At 40.3% G+C, this 15,110-nt stretch overlaps 1 protein-coding gene across 2 annotated transcripts in view; it reads left to right on the top strand.

Moving 5' to 3' along the window:
• Positions 1-13,060, top strand: part of kdm4aa (lysine (K)-specific demethylase 4A, genome duplicate a) — a 70,537-nt gene extending 57,477 nt beyond the window's left edge. For both annotated transcript variants that reach the window (XM_047374360.1, XM_047374359.1), the window contains exons 14-22: positions 3,026-3,230; positions 3,523-3,599; positions 4,854-4,909; positions 6,894-7,002; positions 7,619-7,807; positions 7,953-8,123; positions 8,555-8,674; positions 11,274-11,366; positions 11,485-13,060. In XM_047374360.1, coding sequence (XP_047230316.1) covers positions 3,026-3,230; positions 3,523-3,599; positions 4,854-4,909; positions 6,894-7,002; positions 7,619-7,807; positions 7,953-8,123; positions 8,555-8,674; positions 11,274-11,366; positions 11,485-11,625 — 1,161 coding nt within the window. In that variant the 3' untranslated portion in view covers positions 11,626-13,060. The remainder of the gene's footprint in view (positions 1-3,025; positions 3,231-3,522; positions 3,600-4,853; positions 4,910-6,893; positions 7,003-7,618; positions 7,808-7,952; positions 8,124-8,554; positions 8,675-11,273; positions 11,367-11,484) is intronic.
• Positions 13,061-15,110: the final 2,050 nt, after the last annotated feature.

The raw sequence follows: 15,110 nt of genomic DNA, 5'->3' as shown, positions 1-15,110 counted from the left end.
CGTGACGAGCTCAGGCGTTGCTGCTGCTGCGGACTGCTTGCGGCGCCGGCGACATCTCCAACGAGATGCGGCAGGCTCCGAACTGGGAGAGTGCGCTGCAGGCAACTCTGGCTCCAAAATCGAAGAGGAAAAGTAGACTGGAGCTAGTGACTTACTCCGGGGATGAGGAGAGGGTCTGTGACGCAGCGGACCGGTACCCGGAAGAGGCCTAGCCAGTCTTGTGCCCCAAAACGGTGACCGCTGCTCTCTCTCCTCCTGATCCTGACGTGCGCTCTTCTCCGCGGCACGTCGGAAATACTCAAACAAGGTAATCATCTCTGGTTCTGCTTGGTCCTCTTTTTGGCTGGTTCCTAATGTCGGGGAAGGACTGTGGGTCGGACCAAAGCGCAGACAAGAGCTCGGTAGCCGCATCATAGTTACTTCCTTATTTATTCATAAAAGTCCAAAAGGAAACAAAACACACTGCAGGGATGAAACAAGGACTAAATCAAAACTTGCGCAAACCTGCAGGTACTCATAGCAAGGCATAGCATAGTCCAAACGAAGCATAGGTATCCAAAGCGTAGACATAGAAACGTAGCATAAACGAAGCATAGAACCAGAACAGATACAAGTCCATTATCTGAGGCCATAAGAATATCATTAGTGACTTTCAGCAGGGCTGTTTCAGTGCTATGATGATCTCTGAAACCTGACTGAAACTCTTCAAACAGGTCATTGCTGTGTAAATACTCACACATTTGATTAGTAACTATTTTCTCAAGAATTTTAGATAAGAATGGAATATTGGATATAGGTCTGTAATTTTTCAAGTCATCTCGATCAAGCGAAGGATTCTTGAGTAAAGGTTTAATTACAGCTAACTTAAAAGCTTGTGGTACGTATCCTTTTACTAAGGATAAATTAATCATATCTAAAATGGGGCTGGTAATCAGAGGGAACACTTCCTTAAATAATTTGGTTGGGATTGGGTCTAACATACAAGTTGAAGGTTTAGTTGAAGCTTATATTTCTGACAACTCAGGAAGCTTCACAAGATCAAAACAGTCCAAACACAAATCAGGTTCTGCAGTTATTTCCAATGTTGTCTCACTTGCTGAGGATGAAGTAATCATCTTCGGGAGTATGTCAAAGATTTACTTTTTAATAGAATCAATTATATTTAAGAAGAATCCCATAAAGTCATGACTGCTGAGAGCTAAGGGAATGGATGGCTCAACAGAGCTATGACTCTGTGTAAGTTTAGCAACTGTACTAAAGAGAAACCTAGGATTATTCTTGTTCTCTTCTATTAGTGATGAGAAATAAGCTGTTCTGGCTTGGTGAAGTGTCTTTTTATACAACAGTAGGCTATTTTCCAGATTAAGTAGGAATCCTCTAGGTGTGTAGAGCGCCATTTTCTCTCCAATTTTCTAACATTGTGCTTTAAAGTACGTAGCTCTGAATTAAGCCAAGGAACTAGCCTCCTATGAATGATTACTTTCTTTTTCAAGGGGGATGCATTGTCTAATGCATCACGCAATGATGAAAAAACACTATGAACAAAAGAATCAATTTGTGAAGGGGCAGAAACAGAGTTATTGCTCTCCATTGTGCTTTTCAGTGATAATGAGGAAATTAAAAGTGGAACAGATTCTTTAAAGGTTGTTACAGCATTGTCTGATAATGATCTACTATAATGAAATTTTCTTTCAGGTGTGGGGTACTCGGTTAAATTAAACTCAAAGTTTATTAAGAAATGGTCAGACAGGACAGGGTTATGAGAGAATATTGTTATGTCTTTACACTCAATGCCATATGTCAGCACAAGGTCCAGAGAATGTAGACAAAGGTGGGTAGGTTTGTTAATGTTTTGAGCAAAGCCAATTGAGTCTAAGATAGCATTAAATGCTATATTTAGGCTATTATGCAACAGTGAGCATGTCTCCAAGAAGGGACAGAACAGACTGTACTTCTTGAGGACGCTTAGGTCTTGTTTGCAGCAAGACCTTCTGTTTTAGAGAGTGTGATCTATACTAGTATCATCTGTTGGGGTAGCATCATCAAGAGCATTTGACTTATAAAAGCTCAACAGGCTGATAAAGAGGGCTTGTTCTGTTCTGGTAACTGTTCTGAAATCTCTGAAGATCATTGTGCAAAGAAGGATTCTTCACAAAATGAAGTACAACCCTGAGCATCCTCTTCCTCATACTGTCATACAACAACAGAGTGTCTTCAGTCAAAGGCTTCTTTAGACCTGCTGTGATACTGACCTCTACAGGAGATCCTTCCTGCCCACAGCCATCAGCGTCTACAATGGCTCTTTGATACACCTCGGATAATGAGCTATAATAATGTTTAATTTCGTTTGGAATCAGTAAGGTATTTTGAAGCTGAATTGAGCTTACTTGCAAAAGCTGTCAATGAAAGAATTTTTTTTTTATGATAATGTAGAGAAAACATTTCATCTAGTGCAAGGTGCTCTAGCCAGAATCTTTTAGTAAAAGAATATTCTGCACATTTTAAAGGGATACAGTATATACTACATTATGTTTTTACATACCATTAATGATCTATATAAATTCCAGATGGTAAAACATGCAACTAAAGTGATTTCTAACAGGTTTAAACATTTACACACTACTGTAATTGAATGGTTCTGATTCATAACAGGAGCAGTTCTGTCCAAATAGAGCTTCATTTTCCTTCTACTTCAGCTTTATTAAGTGCTGTTTTTTCTTTGTACATTTTAATGATATACTTTGAAGTTTGTTGCTTTGTCACTCACTTAAAACTGTGCACAGATATTTATATTATATTGTAGATATGTTTATACTGTTTAATTTGTATTGTATTGCACCGACTACGCCAAAACAAATTCCTTGTATGTCCAAAAACGTACTTGGCAATAAAGCTTTTCTGATTCTGATTCTGATTAACCTCACAAATTGTTGAAGAGTTAAATTGTATCAATATCTTTTCAAGACCCTGCTAGATTTAAGTTGAATAAAAAAACTGTGCTCATGTGTGCCGTGTCTACCCACAGACTGACTGTGCCAGCAGTGGGGACAGTCCTGTCATGAGCGCTGGTGGATGCATGCGGACCAAACCTCTTATCCCAGAAATGTGTTTCACCATCACTACAGAAGAAGACTCAGAGAGTGAAAAACAACCTACTGCACCTTATTTAGAGGGCGATGGAACCAGCCTCCTCATCAGCTGCTTCCAGTGCAGTGTTTGGGTTCACACCAGTCAGTAAAACCTTATATTTCAGATCTACTTCGCATCAATTTGTTTGTTCTAAATCTCTACATTCTCAAAACTCTACTATGCTTATCAGTGCTTTCTTAATTCTTTTCCACTGATGCATTTTAAAATGTGACGCTTGATCACACTTAATAGGGAAATATGTTCATAGACACATTTTTGTTTTCCATTTAAAAAGCAGGCATTGGTCGCTCTTTTTTCTTTGCACACTCTCAACTCCTTCAGCTACAAATCACTGCGTTCCTGTACCATCTTACTGTGTGTTTGTGTGTGCAGGCTGTTACGGTGTGAACCCAGCCATTGTGAGCACAGAGTGGAAATGTGCACGATGTAGGGCCAATGCCATGAATGAGGTTGGTGAACAGTTGCATGTAAATTCATCTTACACTGCTTTTAAACTTGACTCTTTCTGGGAGTAACCAGGGCGAGGAGTGTCTGTGACACATCAATATAACACACAAATTCAGTAGGGGCATGTCTGTTAGATGTTTTTTTGTTCTTTTTACCATCCTGCCTCAGTCTATGACATAATGTGGCGTGAAAAAGTATTGACCTCCTTACAAATGTCTTCTGTTTTTGCCTGTTGTCACACTTAAATGTTTCAGACCATCTAACCAATTTTAACATCAGACACAAATAACCTGAATAAATACAAAAATCTGCTTTTAAACGAATTCATTTATTAAGGCAATGGAATGAGGCTAACAACATGAAGTAGACTAAAAGGTCTCAAAAAAGTAACACTTCATTCTCCAATCTCTAGAAAATCAAGAACAGAGAAACAAAGTCATTGACATCTATTCTTCTGGAAAAATTTTTAAAGCAATTGCTAAGGCTTTGGAACTCCAGAGAACCACAGCGAGAACCATAATCCACAAATGGAGAAAAGATTAAACAGTGATGAATCTTCCCAGAAGCGCCAGCCTACCAAGAGCTCACTGGCGACTCATTCAGGAGGTCACAGAAAAACTCAGAATAGCATCTAAATTTCTGCAGGCCTCACTTGAATTTGTGCTGGAATTCTGCTCACCACTTATTCATACTGGAAAACCCTCCACTGTGACTGAATTCTGCACTGAAGAGTGGGCCAGAATTCTTTCACAGTGATGTAAAAGACTCATTACCAGATGTCTACTAATGTCTGATGCCAGGTGTTGCTGCTAACATTACTAGGTTTAGGTAGCACATTGCTTTTTGAGACACAGCCAGGTTGCTTTGAATAACATTTTTTCAATTTTTTTAAATAAAATCATTATGTATTTATATCTTTGTCCGATATCTAAATTTATTTTTTCTGAATAATTTATGTGACAAAAAACACAAACAGAAGAAATCTGTAAGAGGGAGAGTGCTTTTTTAAAGCATTGTTGACGTACAGTCTAATTAAAAAGTTCATTTTTAAACAATACAGTATATTAGTAGACCTTCTCTATACCATCTGGGTATTTCTCAAATAAAACAGTGCCTCAAAGCTTTCATCTCCTACACATTTTTTTTCTTCAAATCATGCTCAATAGAGAAAGAATAAGGTTACTGCTTCCTACTAAAAGTGATATTTTGCCTTTTGTTTGTCTGGACTTTTTTATGACACTTGGTATTTTTTGCAGAGTTGCTGTCTCTGTTTGCTAAGAGGTGGAGCCTTACACAAAACCACCAATGACAAGTAAGTTCCAGAGTTGTCTAGGATATGTAAAGACCACGCTGTTTTTCATTGCAGAAGTGTTCTGGTATAAAACTACCTTACGCAGAAGCCTACCTAAGTAAAAGGGGAAGTTAGACTGAATCTAAACTATACACACACGAAAGTGGAGTGGTGTTTCTCAGGTAGTATCAGGAAATATAACATTTCTATCCATTGTTATGCTGATGATATGCAGCTGTATCTGTTGACCGCTATCAAAGAAAGCCTTGAAGAATTGGAAGGATTTGAGCTGCTTGGAAATCCATTTCTACTACATTAGCCAGCAACTCATCTAATACATTTTGATGTGTACTTATTATTTATAAATCCCTTACTGGCCTTGACTCATCGTACTCCCAGCAGCTCATTATTCTTTATCCATCCCATGCAAAGTTTTCACTTGAGTCATGCAGGTCTGCTACTGCTGGACCAGAAGTAGAATCAAAAATCAACTGCCTTCTTTGATGCAGGTTTGGTTTTAATTTTTAAGTCTTGCAATGTTTAAGTACTTGAGTTTCATATGTGTCCTTGTAATATTTCATCAAAAAAACAGTTTGTATACCAATTTGGTATACATTTAAAATTGAATTAATTTGCATTACTATGAATATCAAAGTAATTTTGTATTTACTCATGTTAATATTGACTCATTTGTCTTGGTGTTACAAAATAATTGACGCAAGGGAGCTGTAATAAAATAAAAACATCTTTTACTAGATTACGCTATGTTCAATTTGTATAGGGAATAAATGCAGCATCCATCTGTCCATCCATTGTCTTTCACCAATCTGCGATCGGGTTTCGGGGACAACAGGTCTGGGAGGGAACCCATGGCATGCCTCTCCCCAGCGACTTCCTCCATTTTAGGAGAACATAGTTGCTCCAGCGAGTTCTGGATCATCCTTGGGGTCTCATCACAGTCGGACAAGCTTGGAAAACCTCCATCCATTTGATCAGATGCTCAAACCACCTCAACTGACTCCTTTTTATGTGGAGGGGGAATGTCTCTATGTCAAGTTCCCTCTATATGGTGGAGATCATCATCCTATTTCTAAGGCTTTTTTCAGCCACCCTATGGTGGAAGCTTATTTCAACCTCTTGTATGTGGGATCGCATTAGTTCAGTCATGATCATGATCATAATATCTCATGACCATAGGTGAGTGTTGAAACTTAGATGGACCAGTAAATTTAGAGCTTTTGACTTAGCTCTTCATTCACCACAACAGACGTGAGCAGTTCTTACCTTACTGCAGACTAAACCCCCATCTGTCTCTCCATCTCCTGTTGCATCCTACCTTCACTCATGAACAAACAAGGCAGATACATAAATCCTTTCTCATGGCCGTACCTTTAGAGGACCTGACTCTCATCCCGGCTGCTTCACTCTGAGCTGTGAACCACTCCATTGTGTGCTGAAGGTCGTGGCTTGAAGAAGCCAATAGAACCACATCATCTGCGAAAAGCAAAGATGGGTACCCCATACTCCTGCATCATCCCCACAAAATACCTTGGGGGGGCACCTTCATAGGCCTTCTTCAGATCCATAAAACAATGTAGACTGGAACAGCATACTCCTATGGCCCCCTCAGCGATTCTGTTTGCCATATTGCTCCTCCTTTAACTGAGGTTCGACTATTACTCGGGTCCTCCTTACCAACACTCCAGAGTAAACTTTCCCAGGGAGGCCGAGAAGTCTGATCCCTGACAATTGGAACATGCTCTTCTATCCCCTTACTTAAAAATTGGGACCCTCATGTAGTTGGCCACTCCAGCAGTGTCCCTGTCCTCCATGCCAAATTGAAGAGTTGTCAACCATGACAGCCCCACAATGTCCAGAGCCTTCAGCATCTCAGGCTGAATTTAATCCATACATATTGCCCTGCCGCCAGGGAGTTTTTTAAAGAAGCCAGTATAAACACAGCAGTTAGAATAATTAACATCACAAAGTGTTGTGTGTTTTGTAGGTGGGTACACGTCTTGTGTGCTGTAGCAGTGATGGAGGCACGTTTCGTCAACATCACTGAGAGAAGTCCTGTGGATCTGAGTGGAATCCCTCTGCTGAGATTTAAATTGGTGAGTTCACACAATATCATCAGGAGCTGGAAGTGTTAAAATGAACAATTTAGGGTTCTATTTTGGTTTTATAACTGTCTTTAACAAGCTACCAGATGTGAAGAGACACTGAGTTTTGGTAGAGAGTGCGTGTCATTCAGATGTTTTGAGCGGAGGGATGTGAGCTCTGTAACTCAGTGAAGACAAACGTGAAAACAGAAACTTTGACCTTTTTCTGACAAATAGTCTCAGATCTGATATGGTGTGATAATTCATTACAGCTTGTCACACACATTATGAGAAAGTCTTCTCAAAAGCTGTCCTTCTCAGGAGCTACAACTGCCCCTGTTTTCTACATGTAGTTTCACACCCAAAGGAAGAGATAAGAGTTGTGTATGAACAGCTGATGACCAGAAACCTTTCTGCCAGTCCAGGGAAGAACCAGTAAACTTGGAACATTTACTTGTATGTATTCAAATGCTGACATATTGGATCAATTTTCACCATGTTTTTCAAAATGTCACCTGAAAAACGTCCTGTGGTGGTAGTACTTGTACAGCTGCAATGTACTAATATTTTTCTTTTAGTTATTCTTAGCAGCTTGCTGATTCCAGGCCGCTGTGTTTTCATTTTACAGAAATGTTACTACTGTAAGAAGCGAGTGAAAAAGGCATCTGGCTGCTGTGTGCAGTGCTCTCATGGTCGCTGTCCCACTGCATACCACCCCACCTGTGCCCAGGCTGCCGGGGTGCTGATGCAGCCAGATGATTGGCCCTTTGTGGTCCATGTGACCTGCTGTCGGCACAAAGGCCCTCCTCAGATTGAGGTAGGCAGCTGCTTATGATTCTTTCTCTGCTCATCATGAAATGAGTTTCTATCTATTTTTCAGCTTAGATTGTCAATAAAAAGTATTTCCCAGTCAACATGATGTATTATTAGTGCTATTTCTCTCTTCTTGTGCTACACTACAGCGCAATAAGGCAGCTATGCATGATCTTACTGTGGGGCAGAAAGTGATCTGCAAGCACAAAAATGGCCGTTATTATCAGTGTGATGTAGTGCAGCTGTCAAAAGAGACCTTTTATGAAGTCAACTTTGATGATGGCTCCTTCAGTGATAACCTCTTCCCAGAGGATATTGTGGTAGGTTTTATTTTTCATTGTATTAACAAAACAGCTACAGGTACATGCCAAAAAAAATCTGATTTTGGGTTTTCATTGTCTGTAAGCCATAAAAATCAAAATTACATTAAATAATGGCTTGAAATATTTCACTCTATGTGTAATAATTCTATGTAATACACATGTTTCACTGTCTGAAATGAGGGACAAAAAAATGGAACATTTTCACAATATTATAATTTTTTGAGATGTACTTGTATGATGGTGAGTAGGAGTGTAAGATAATGTTAAAAGTAAAGCAATGAATTGTTCATTTTGCCTGAATTAAAATATAACAAGAAGAATGTCTTGATATTTACAAGCCTGAAGGTATTCTGTAAATCTCAAACAAAAGGTTCAAAGGTTGTCGGTTACTTTGTACAGAACTTTGCAATATGTGTTTTGTCACTCAGAATCGAGACTGCACAGAGCTTGGACCCCCGCCGCAAGGTGAGGTGGTTCAGGTGCGATGGACAGATGGACTGGTGTATGGGGCAAAATTTGTGGCAGCTCATGTAATTCAAATGTATTTGGTAAGTGTTTTTCTGGTTCTGTATACAATTTCTGATTTATGTCAACATAATCTTTGACTTTCTGTTATTATTAGTGTGTACTCGTACTAAATGTCTCCCGCTAATCAAGAGCTTTGCCCTTCAGCTCAGCGCTCTGTTCACCACAACAGACTGGCACAGCATCCGCATTAATGCAGCGGCCACACTAATCTCCCGCTCCATTCTCCCCAAGATCCTTAAACTTCTCCACTTGAGGCAGGAACTCCCCTCCAACCTGGGGAGGGCAAGCCACCCTTTTCAGGTCTAGAACCATGGCCTTGGACTTGGAGGACCGGATGCTAATTCCTGCCGTTTCACACTCTGCTGTGGACAGTTGTGTAAAACTCCCATGAACCCTTGATCACCCTGTAGAGTGAGGCTGAGGAAAGTGATCCCCCTGTAGTTGGAACAAACCCTCTGAATCTCAACCAGCCCGGAAGCCTTGCCACCATAAAGCTTTTTCACCACCTCTGTGACTTAAGCCTGGGTGATGAACGAGTCCAACACAGAGTCCACAATCTCTGCTCCCACCAGGTAAGGTGTGATGGCAGGATTGAGGAGATCCTTGAAGTGCACCTTCCACCACCCATTAATGTCCCCCTTCGAGGTCAGCAGGTCCCCAACCCCACTGTAAACAGTGTTGGTGAACCACTGCTTCCCTCTCCTGAGGTGTCAGATGGTTTTTGAATCACTTTGAGGCTGACTGATAGTCCTTCTCCATGGACTCACCGAACTCCTTCCAGGCCGTGTTTTTGTCTCTGCTCACTCCCATGTTGCGGCACGCTTGGCCTCACGGTACCCATTAGCGGCCTCAAGAGTCTCACAAGCCAACCAGAATCGATAGGACTCTTTCTTCAGCTTGACGGCAATACTTATTACTGGTGTCCACCACTGGGTTTGAGGATTGCCGCCACAACAGGAACTGCAGATCTTGCAACCACCGCATCGACAATTGAGCTGGAGTTCATGATCCACTCTGCCTCTGTCTCCAGCTTCCCCCAGGATCTGGGAAAAGCTTTCCTGTAGGTGGGAGTTCAATAAATCGCTGATGAAGGGCTCCGCCAGACATTCCCAGCAGACCCTCACTGTATGCTTGGAGAGGTCAAGGCCGTCCAAGTCACCACCAGATGGTGATCAGTATACAGCTTAGCCCCTCCCTTCACCTGAGTGTCCAAGATATGTGGCCGAAGACACGATCAGAGACCTCCAGCCTAGGGTGTCCTGGTGCCAAGTGCACTGATGAACACCCTTATGCTTGAACATGGTGTTCCTTATGGATAATCCATAGCACAGAAGTCCAATAACGAAACACCACTCGGGTTCAGATTGGGGAGGTCATTCCTCCCAACCAAATATCTTCAGGTGTTGCTGTTGTTTCCCTTGTGAACATTGAAGTCCCCCATTAAAATGAAAGGGTTCCCGAGATGGCCACTGTCAATTACCCCTGACAGAGTGGTTCCCCCTGCTGGTGTTGTGCCCACTAGGAGATAACCTCGCACCTGTCATTCGGGCTTGGCCCGTTCGGTTCCAGGGTGTGGCAATGGCTCCACCGTACCAGGCAACGTCACGTGCCTCATTCTACTGGTCCTTATTAAGGCTTCTGTCCCACTTTTTGTCTGATCCATCACCTAGAACCTGTTTGCCATGGGAGACCCTATCAGGGGCATTTAAACCCCAGACAACATAGGCTCAGGGATCATTTAAGCACTTAAACCGCTCTACCACATTAAGGTGTCGGTTCAAGGAGGGCTTTTTTTTGTCAGTTAGAACTGCGTAATATATCAGATTACAACAGTCATCTCAATATCAACACATGCAATATCGGAATCATTAAGAACAGTGTGGATGCAATATTTGGTAAAATATTCAAATTAAATTCATTTTTCAGCTTTGCTATTCAATTGAACCCGATATCATTTCATGCCATAGATTCATGAACCATTATAAATAGTTAAGAACAGATTTTAACGCTTACTTATTTCTTGGTGTTAAAATAAGTATGTTTATGGGAAAAGCTGCAGTATCAGCCAAAAGTTTCTTGAACATCTCAGGGTCTGGTGAGTTGGTTCCAGGATTAAGAAGTGCAGAAACTAAATGCTGGTTTACTTTTTGTTTTTGGAACCCTGAGTAAACAGGTCTGATGACCTGAGGGATCCACATGGTTCAAACCTGACAAGTCACTGTAAAATATGTTTAGGTTTCATACCATTCAGTGCCTTAAAGACCAAAGATTTTAAAACAAGATTGCACAAGATTTTATAATCATTTTCTAAACAGGGATCCAAAGCAACGATTTAAAGCGGCTGGTGTAGCGTGTAGATATTGAATAAAGGTGGCCAGAAAACTGAGCCTTGAGCAACACTTTATAGTAAAATTCTCACTTTCAGTTATGTTTGGTTAGATTTGAGATTTTGGTTGAATAATTTATTGAATAATTGATTTATTATTTGCTGTTTGAGATTATATATCATACAAATAAAATAAAATCAAAATATCACACAGATAAAAAATGTTTTTTAAGTATAAAACTGCTCAGTTTAGCTCAGTTTTGTTTCTGATTTGCTGTTGTTCTAAAATGGAGGTGGAATTTGAAGATGGCTCACAACTTACAGCCAAGAGAGATGATGTCTACACTCTGGATGAAGAACTTCCCAAGAGAGTCAAATCCAGACTGGTGGGTGCAACTTCTCCTTTATTTTACAAACAAGTTCAGTAGTTGGATCTACTTATGTTCATATTTACAGAATGCTGTTATGAAATATTCCATACAATCTATATTATTTCCTCTGCAGTCTAAAGCGTCAGACATGAGGTTTGATGGAATTTTTGAAGACAATGAGATCATCCAGGAGTCTAAGAGGCAAAGAGTGATCAACTCACGGTACAGGGGGGACTACATTGAGCCTGTGATTTACAGAGCCATCATGGAGTAGACCCTCACACCTGGCCGACCCATCTTACACACCAGCAGCACCATTGGGCTGAAGTGTTTTTATGCACCTTAACCTTGCAGCTAGTCTCAGACAATATAGCACCATATGGCTTCTCCAGTACCTGCAGGGGCTGCTTTCAGTTTTAAAATTCTAACACTTTGTTCACTTTGCTGGACTGTGAGGTAAAAAAATGCCTTTTTTCCCATTGCATTTTTGCAAAGGACTCCATACAACAAAGGTAATGGAACAACTCCATCTCTAGCGTCAATTCAAAACAATGTAACAAATACCATTGAGTAAATTAAGATGTCTGAAATAACAGAAAGAGCTAAAGTTGGTGCTGAAATGTAAAATCAGCCACTCAGGATCAAAGTTGTTTTAGACAAATGCCCACAGAGTTGTACACCACAGATCAATAGACACCCCTGGGTTCAGTGTCTTGCCAATGGACACTTGAACATGTGAACCCGCAATCCTGTGTTTATAAGGTAGAGTAAAAATCTCAGATCCCAAATATTTGGTGACTTTCTTGCTAAGCATAAATAAATAAAAACTATTGAGAAGGTCTTTTATTTTATAGGGTTTTATTAAAATTTTAAAACTAGGTTGACATTTGTTATCCATTATACAACTAAACTTAAGTCTCTGTTTACTGGTCTTCATGTCTAATCTAGAGGATTAGGGCATGGACATTTAAAGAGTTTCCTTTATCAAACAAAGCTTTACAGGGATAATTGTGGAAATCCTAAAAACATTTCCTGCTAACATCTTGCCTCCAATTCAGATATTTTTATTATTATTATTAATTCATTATCCTATTAAAAAAAGAACACTGACAGCTGTTTTAAAACAAAGTTACAAAAAGTCCTAGTTTTACACTGCAGGCTGGTAGCTTAAAACTTTCTGCCATTTTTTTCAAAATGGTTTGAAAACTTTCAGGCTTTGTTATTAGGAGTTGTCTTAATCTGAACAGACACGCTCTGAGTTTTTCATGTCTTGAGTCTTATAATAGAAGACTCATAACTGTACATATTTTTGTTGTAAATACATATTTGAGCTCTGCTGTTTTTCTTATTGACTTTTGATCCAAATTTGAATGTTTTATGTAAGTGCTGCAACAACAGTCTCTTTTGGCATGTGTGGTGTAGAAAATTGGTTGCTATAAATAAACAGAGTAAAGATGAACTCTTTAAAGGTAGCAGTGCCATTTGATCCCTAATTTCCAGCTTTATTAACTACTTTATTTTTTTTATTGTAGTTACATCAACTGAATAACTTGTCATTGCTCATTATAAGAAAGGTTATTCTTTCTATCTTCTTTCATTCATTATTGTTTTTATACATATAAAGCATGAAATATTTGTTTTTTTTGTGAATTAATGAAATATAGTGCTCTGAGAAACTAACATCTGCATTAAAGACACGTGTGCAGTAATTCTGCTGAGTTTGTTGGGTGATTCGACTTCTGCTGTACAGAGATACAGTGGTTGCACAATGAAACTGAAACACCTGTCATTTTAGTGTGGGAGGTTTCATGGCTAAATTGGACCAGCCTGGTAGCCAGTCTTCATTGATTACACATTGCACCAGTAAGAGCAGAGTGTGAAGGTTCAATTAGCAGGGTAAGAGCACAGTTTTGCTCAAAATATTGAAATGCACACAACATTATGGGCGACATACCAGAGTTCAAAAGAGGACAAATTGTTGGTGCATGTCTTGCTGGCGCATCTGTGACCAAGACAGCAAGTCTTTGTGATGTATCAAGAGCCACGGTATTCAGGGTAATGTCAGCATACCACCAAGAAGGATGAACCACATCCAACAGGATTAACTGTGGACGCAAGAGGAAGCTGTCTGAAAGGGATGTTCGGGTGCTAACCCGGATTGTATCCAAAAAACATAAAACCACGGCTGCCCAAATTACGGCAGAATTAAATGTGCATCTCAACTCTTCTGTTTCCACCAGAATTGTCTGTCGGGAGCTCCACAGGGTCAATATACACGGCCGGGCTGCTTTAGCCAAACCTTTGGTCACTTCATGCCAATGCCAAACATCGGTTTCAATGGTGCAAGGAGCACACATCTTGGGCTGTGGACAATGTGAAACATGTATTGTTCTCTGATGAGTCCACCTTTACTGTTTTCCCCACATCCGGGAGAGTTACGGTGTGGAGAAGCCCCAAAGAAGCGTACCACCCAGACTGTTGCATGCCCAGAGTGAAGCATGGGGGTGGATCAGTGATGGTATGGGCTGCCATATCATGGCATTCCCTTGGCCCAATACTTGTGCTAGACGGGCGCGTCACTGCCAAGGACTACCGAACCATTCTTGAGGACCATGTGCATCCAATGGTTCAAGCATTGTATCCTGAAGGCGGTGCCGTGTATCAGGATGACAATGCACCAATACACACAGCAAGACTGGTGAAAGATTGGTTTGATGAACATGAAAGTGAAGTTGAACATCTCCCATGTCCTGCACAGTCACCAGATCTAAATATTATTGAGCCACTTTGGGGTGTTTTGGAGGAGCGAGTCAGGAAACGTTTTCCTCCACCAGTATCACGTCGTGACCTGGCCACTATCCTGCAAGAAGAATGGCTTAAAATCCCTCTGACTACTGTGCAGGACTTGTATATGTCATTCCCAAGATGAATTGATGCTGTATTGGCCGCAAAAGGAGGCCCTACACCATACTAATAAATTATTGGGGTCTAAAACCAGGTGTTTCAGTTTCATTGTCCAACCCCTGTACATATCAATACATCTCTTCTGACCTTCCTATCATTTTATTCCCTACCTGTCTTACTCTCTTAGTTTGTGCAATGGACGTTTGAGTCCAGTTTGTGTGGCATTTCAACAGCAAGGTCCTACTGGTAATAGTTTATAAAGAAAAAGATGGGGTTTGTTGTACATTTCTAAAGGTTTTGCTGACTTGTGTCCGTCTCAGCCCAACTCTTTGACCCCATTGTTGAGGTAGAACAAGGTGGCCATCAGATGGCGTCTTTATCAAACATGTTAAGTAGTTAGTTGCATGATTCCATGTAGGGATCATTTAATTTTCCCTCTAGACCAACAAAAATGTTCACTGATCTTGTATTCTCTTTTTCTGTCCAGTGTGTAAAACATGCTTAGTGTATTTTTCACAGAAGCCTGTGCAATGTAAATGTTATGTATTCTGTTGTAAAATGTTACCTACTAAGTCAGCAGGAGGAGCACTCGTCTTGTTTTCTGCTGGAGAAAAATCACTTTTCATATCAGTATTTAGACATTTTTTAAGAGTTTGATTTATTAAAGAAATGTACTTCCAGTTCATTATTTTAGTTTTCAGAGTATTTTTACATGGGGGTTCTTTTGTTCACACAGAAATATTACATCAGCTTTGTATTACCAACCCATACAAACCAAAAGTAAATTATATTTTGTGTTAGATTTAAAGGAACATCTAGTGGTGATCTTCGCTCTGAAATGGAAAAAGATAATCT

The sequence above is a fragment of the Girardinichthys multiradiatus genome, chromosome 9 (assembly GCF_021462225.1).
Source record: "Girardinichthys multiradiatus isolate DD_20200921_A chromosome 9, DD_fGirMul_XY1, whole genome shotgun sequence".
Lineage (NCBI taxonomy): Eukaryota > Metazoa > Chordata > Actinopteri > Cyprinodontiformes > Goodeidae > Girardinichthys > Girardinichthys multiradiatus.
The sequence above is the reverse complement of the archived record's forward strand: the minus strand, read 5'-3'. Positions and strand labels throughout refer to the sequence as shown.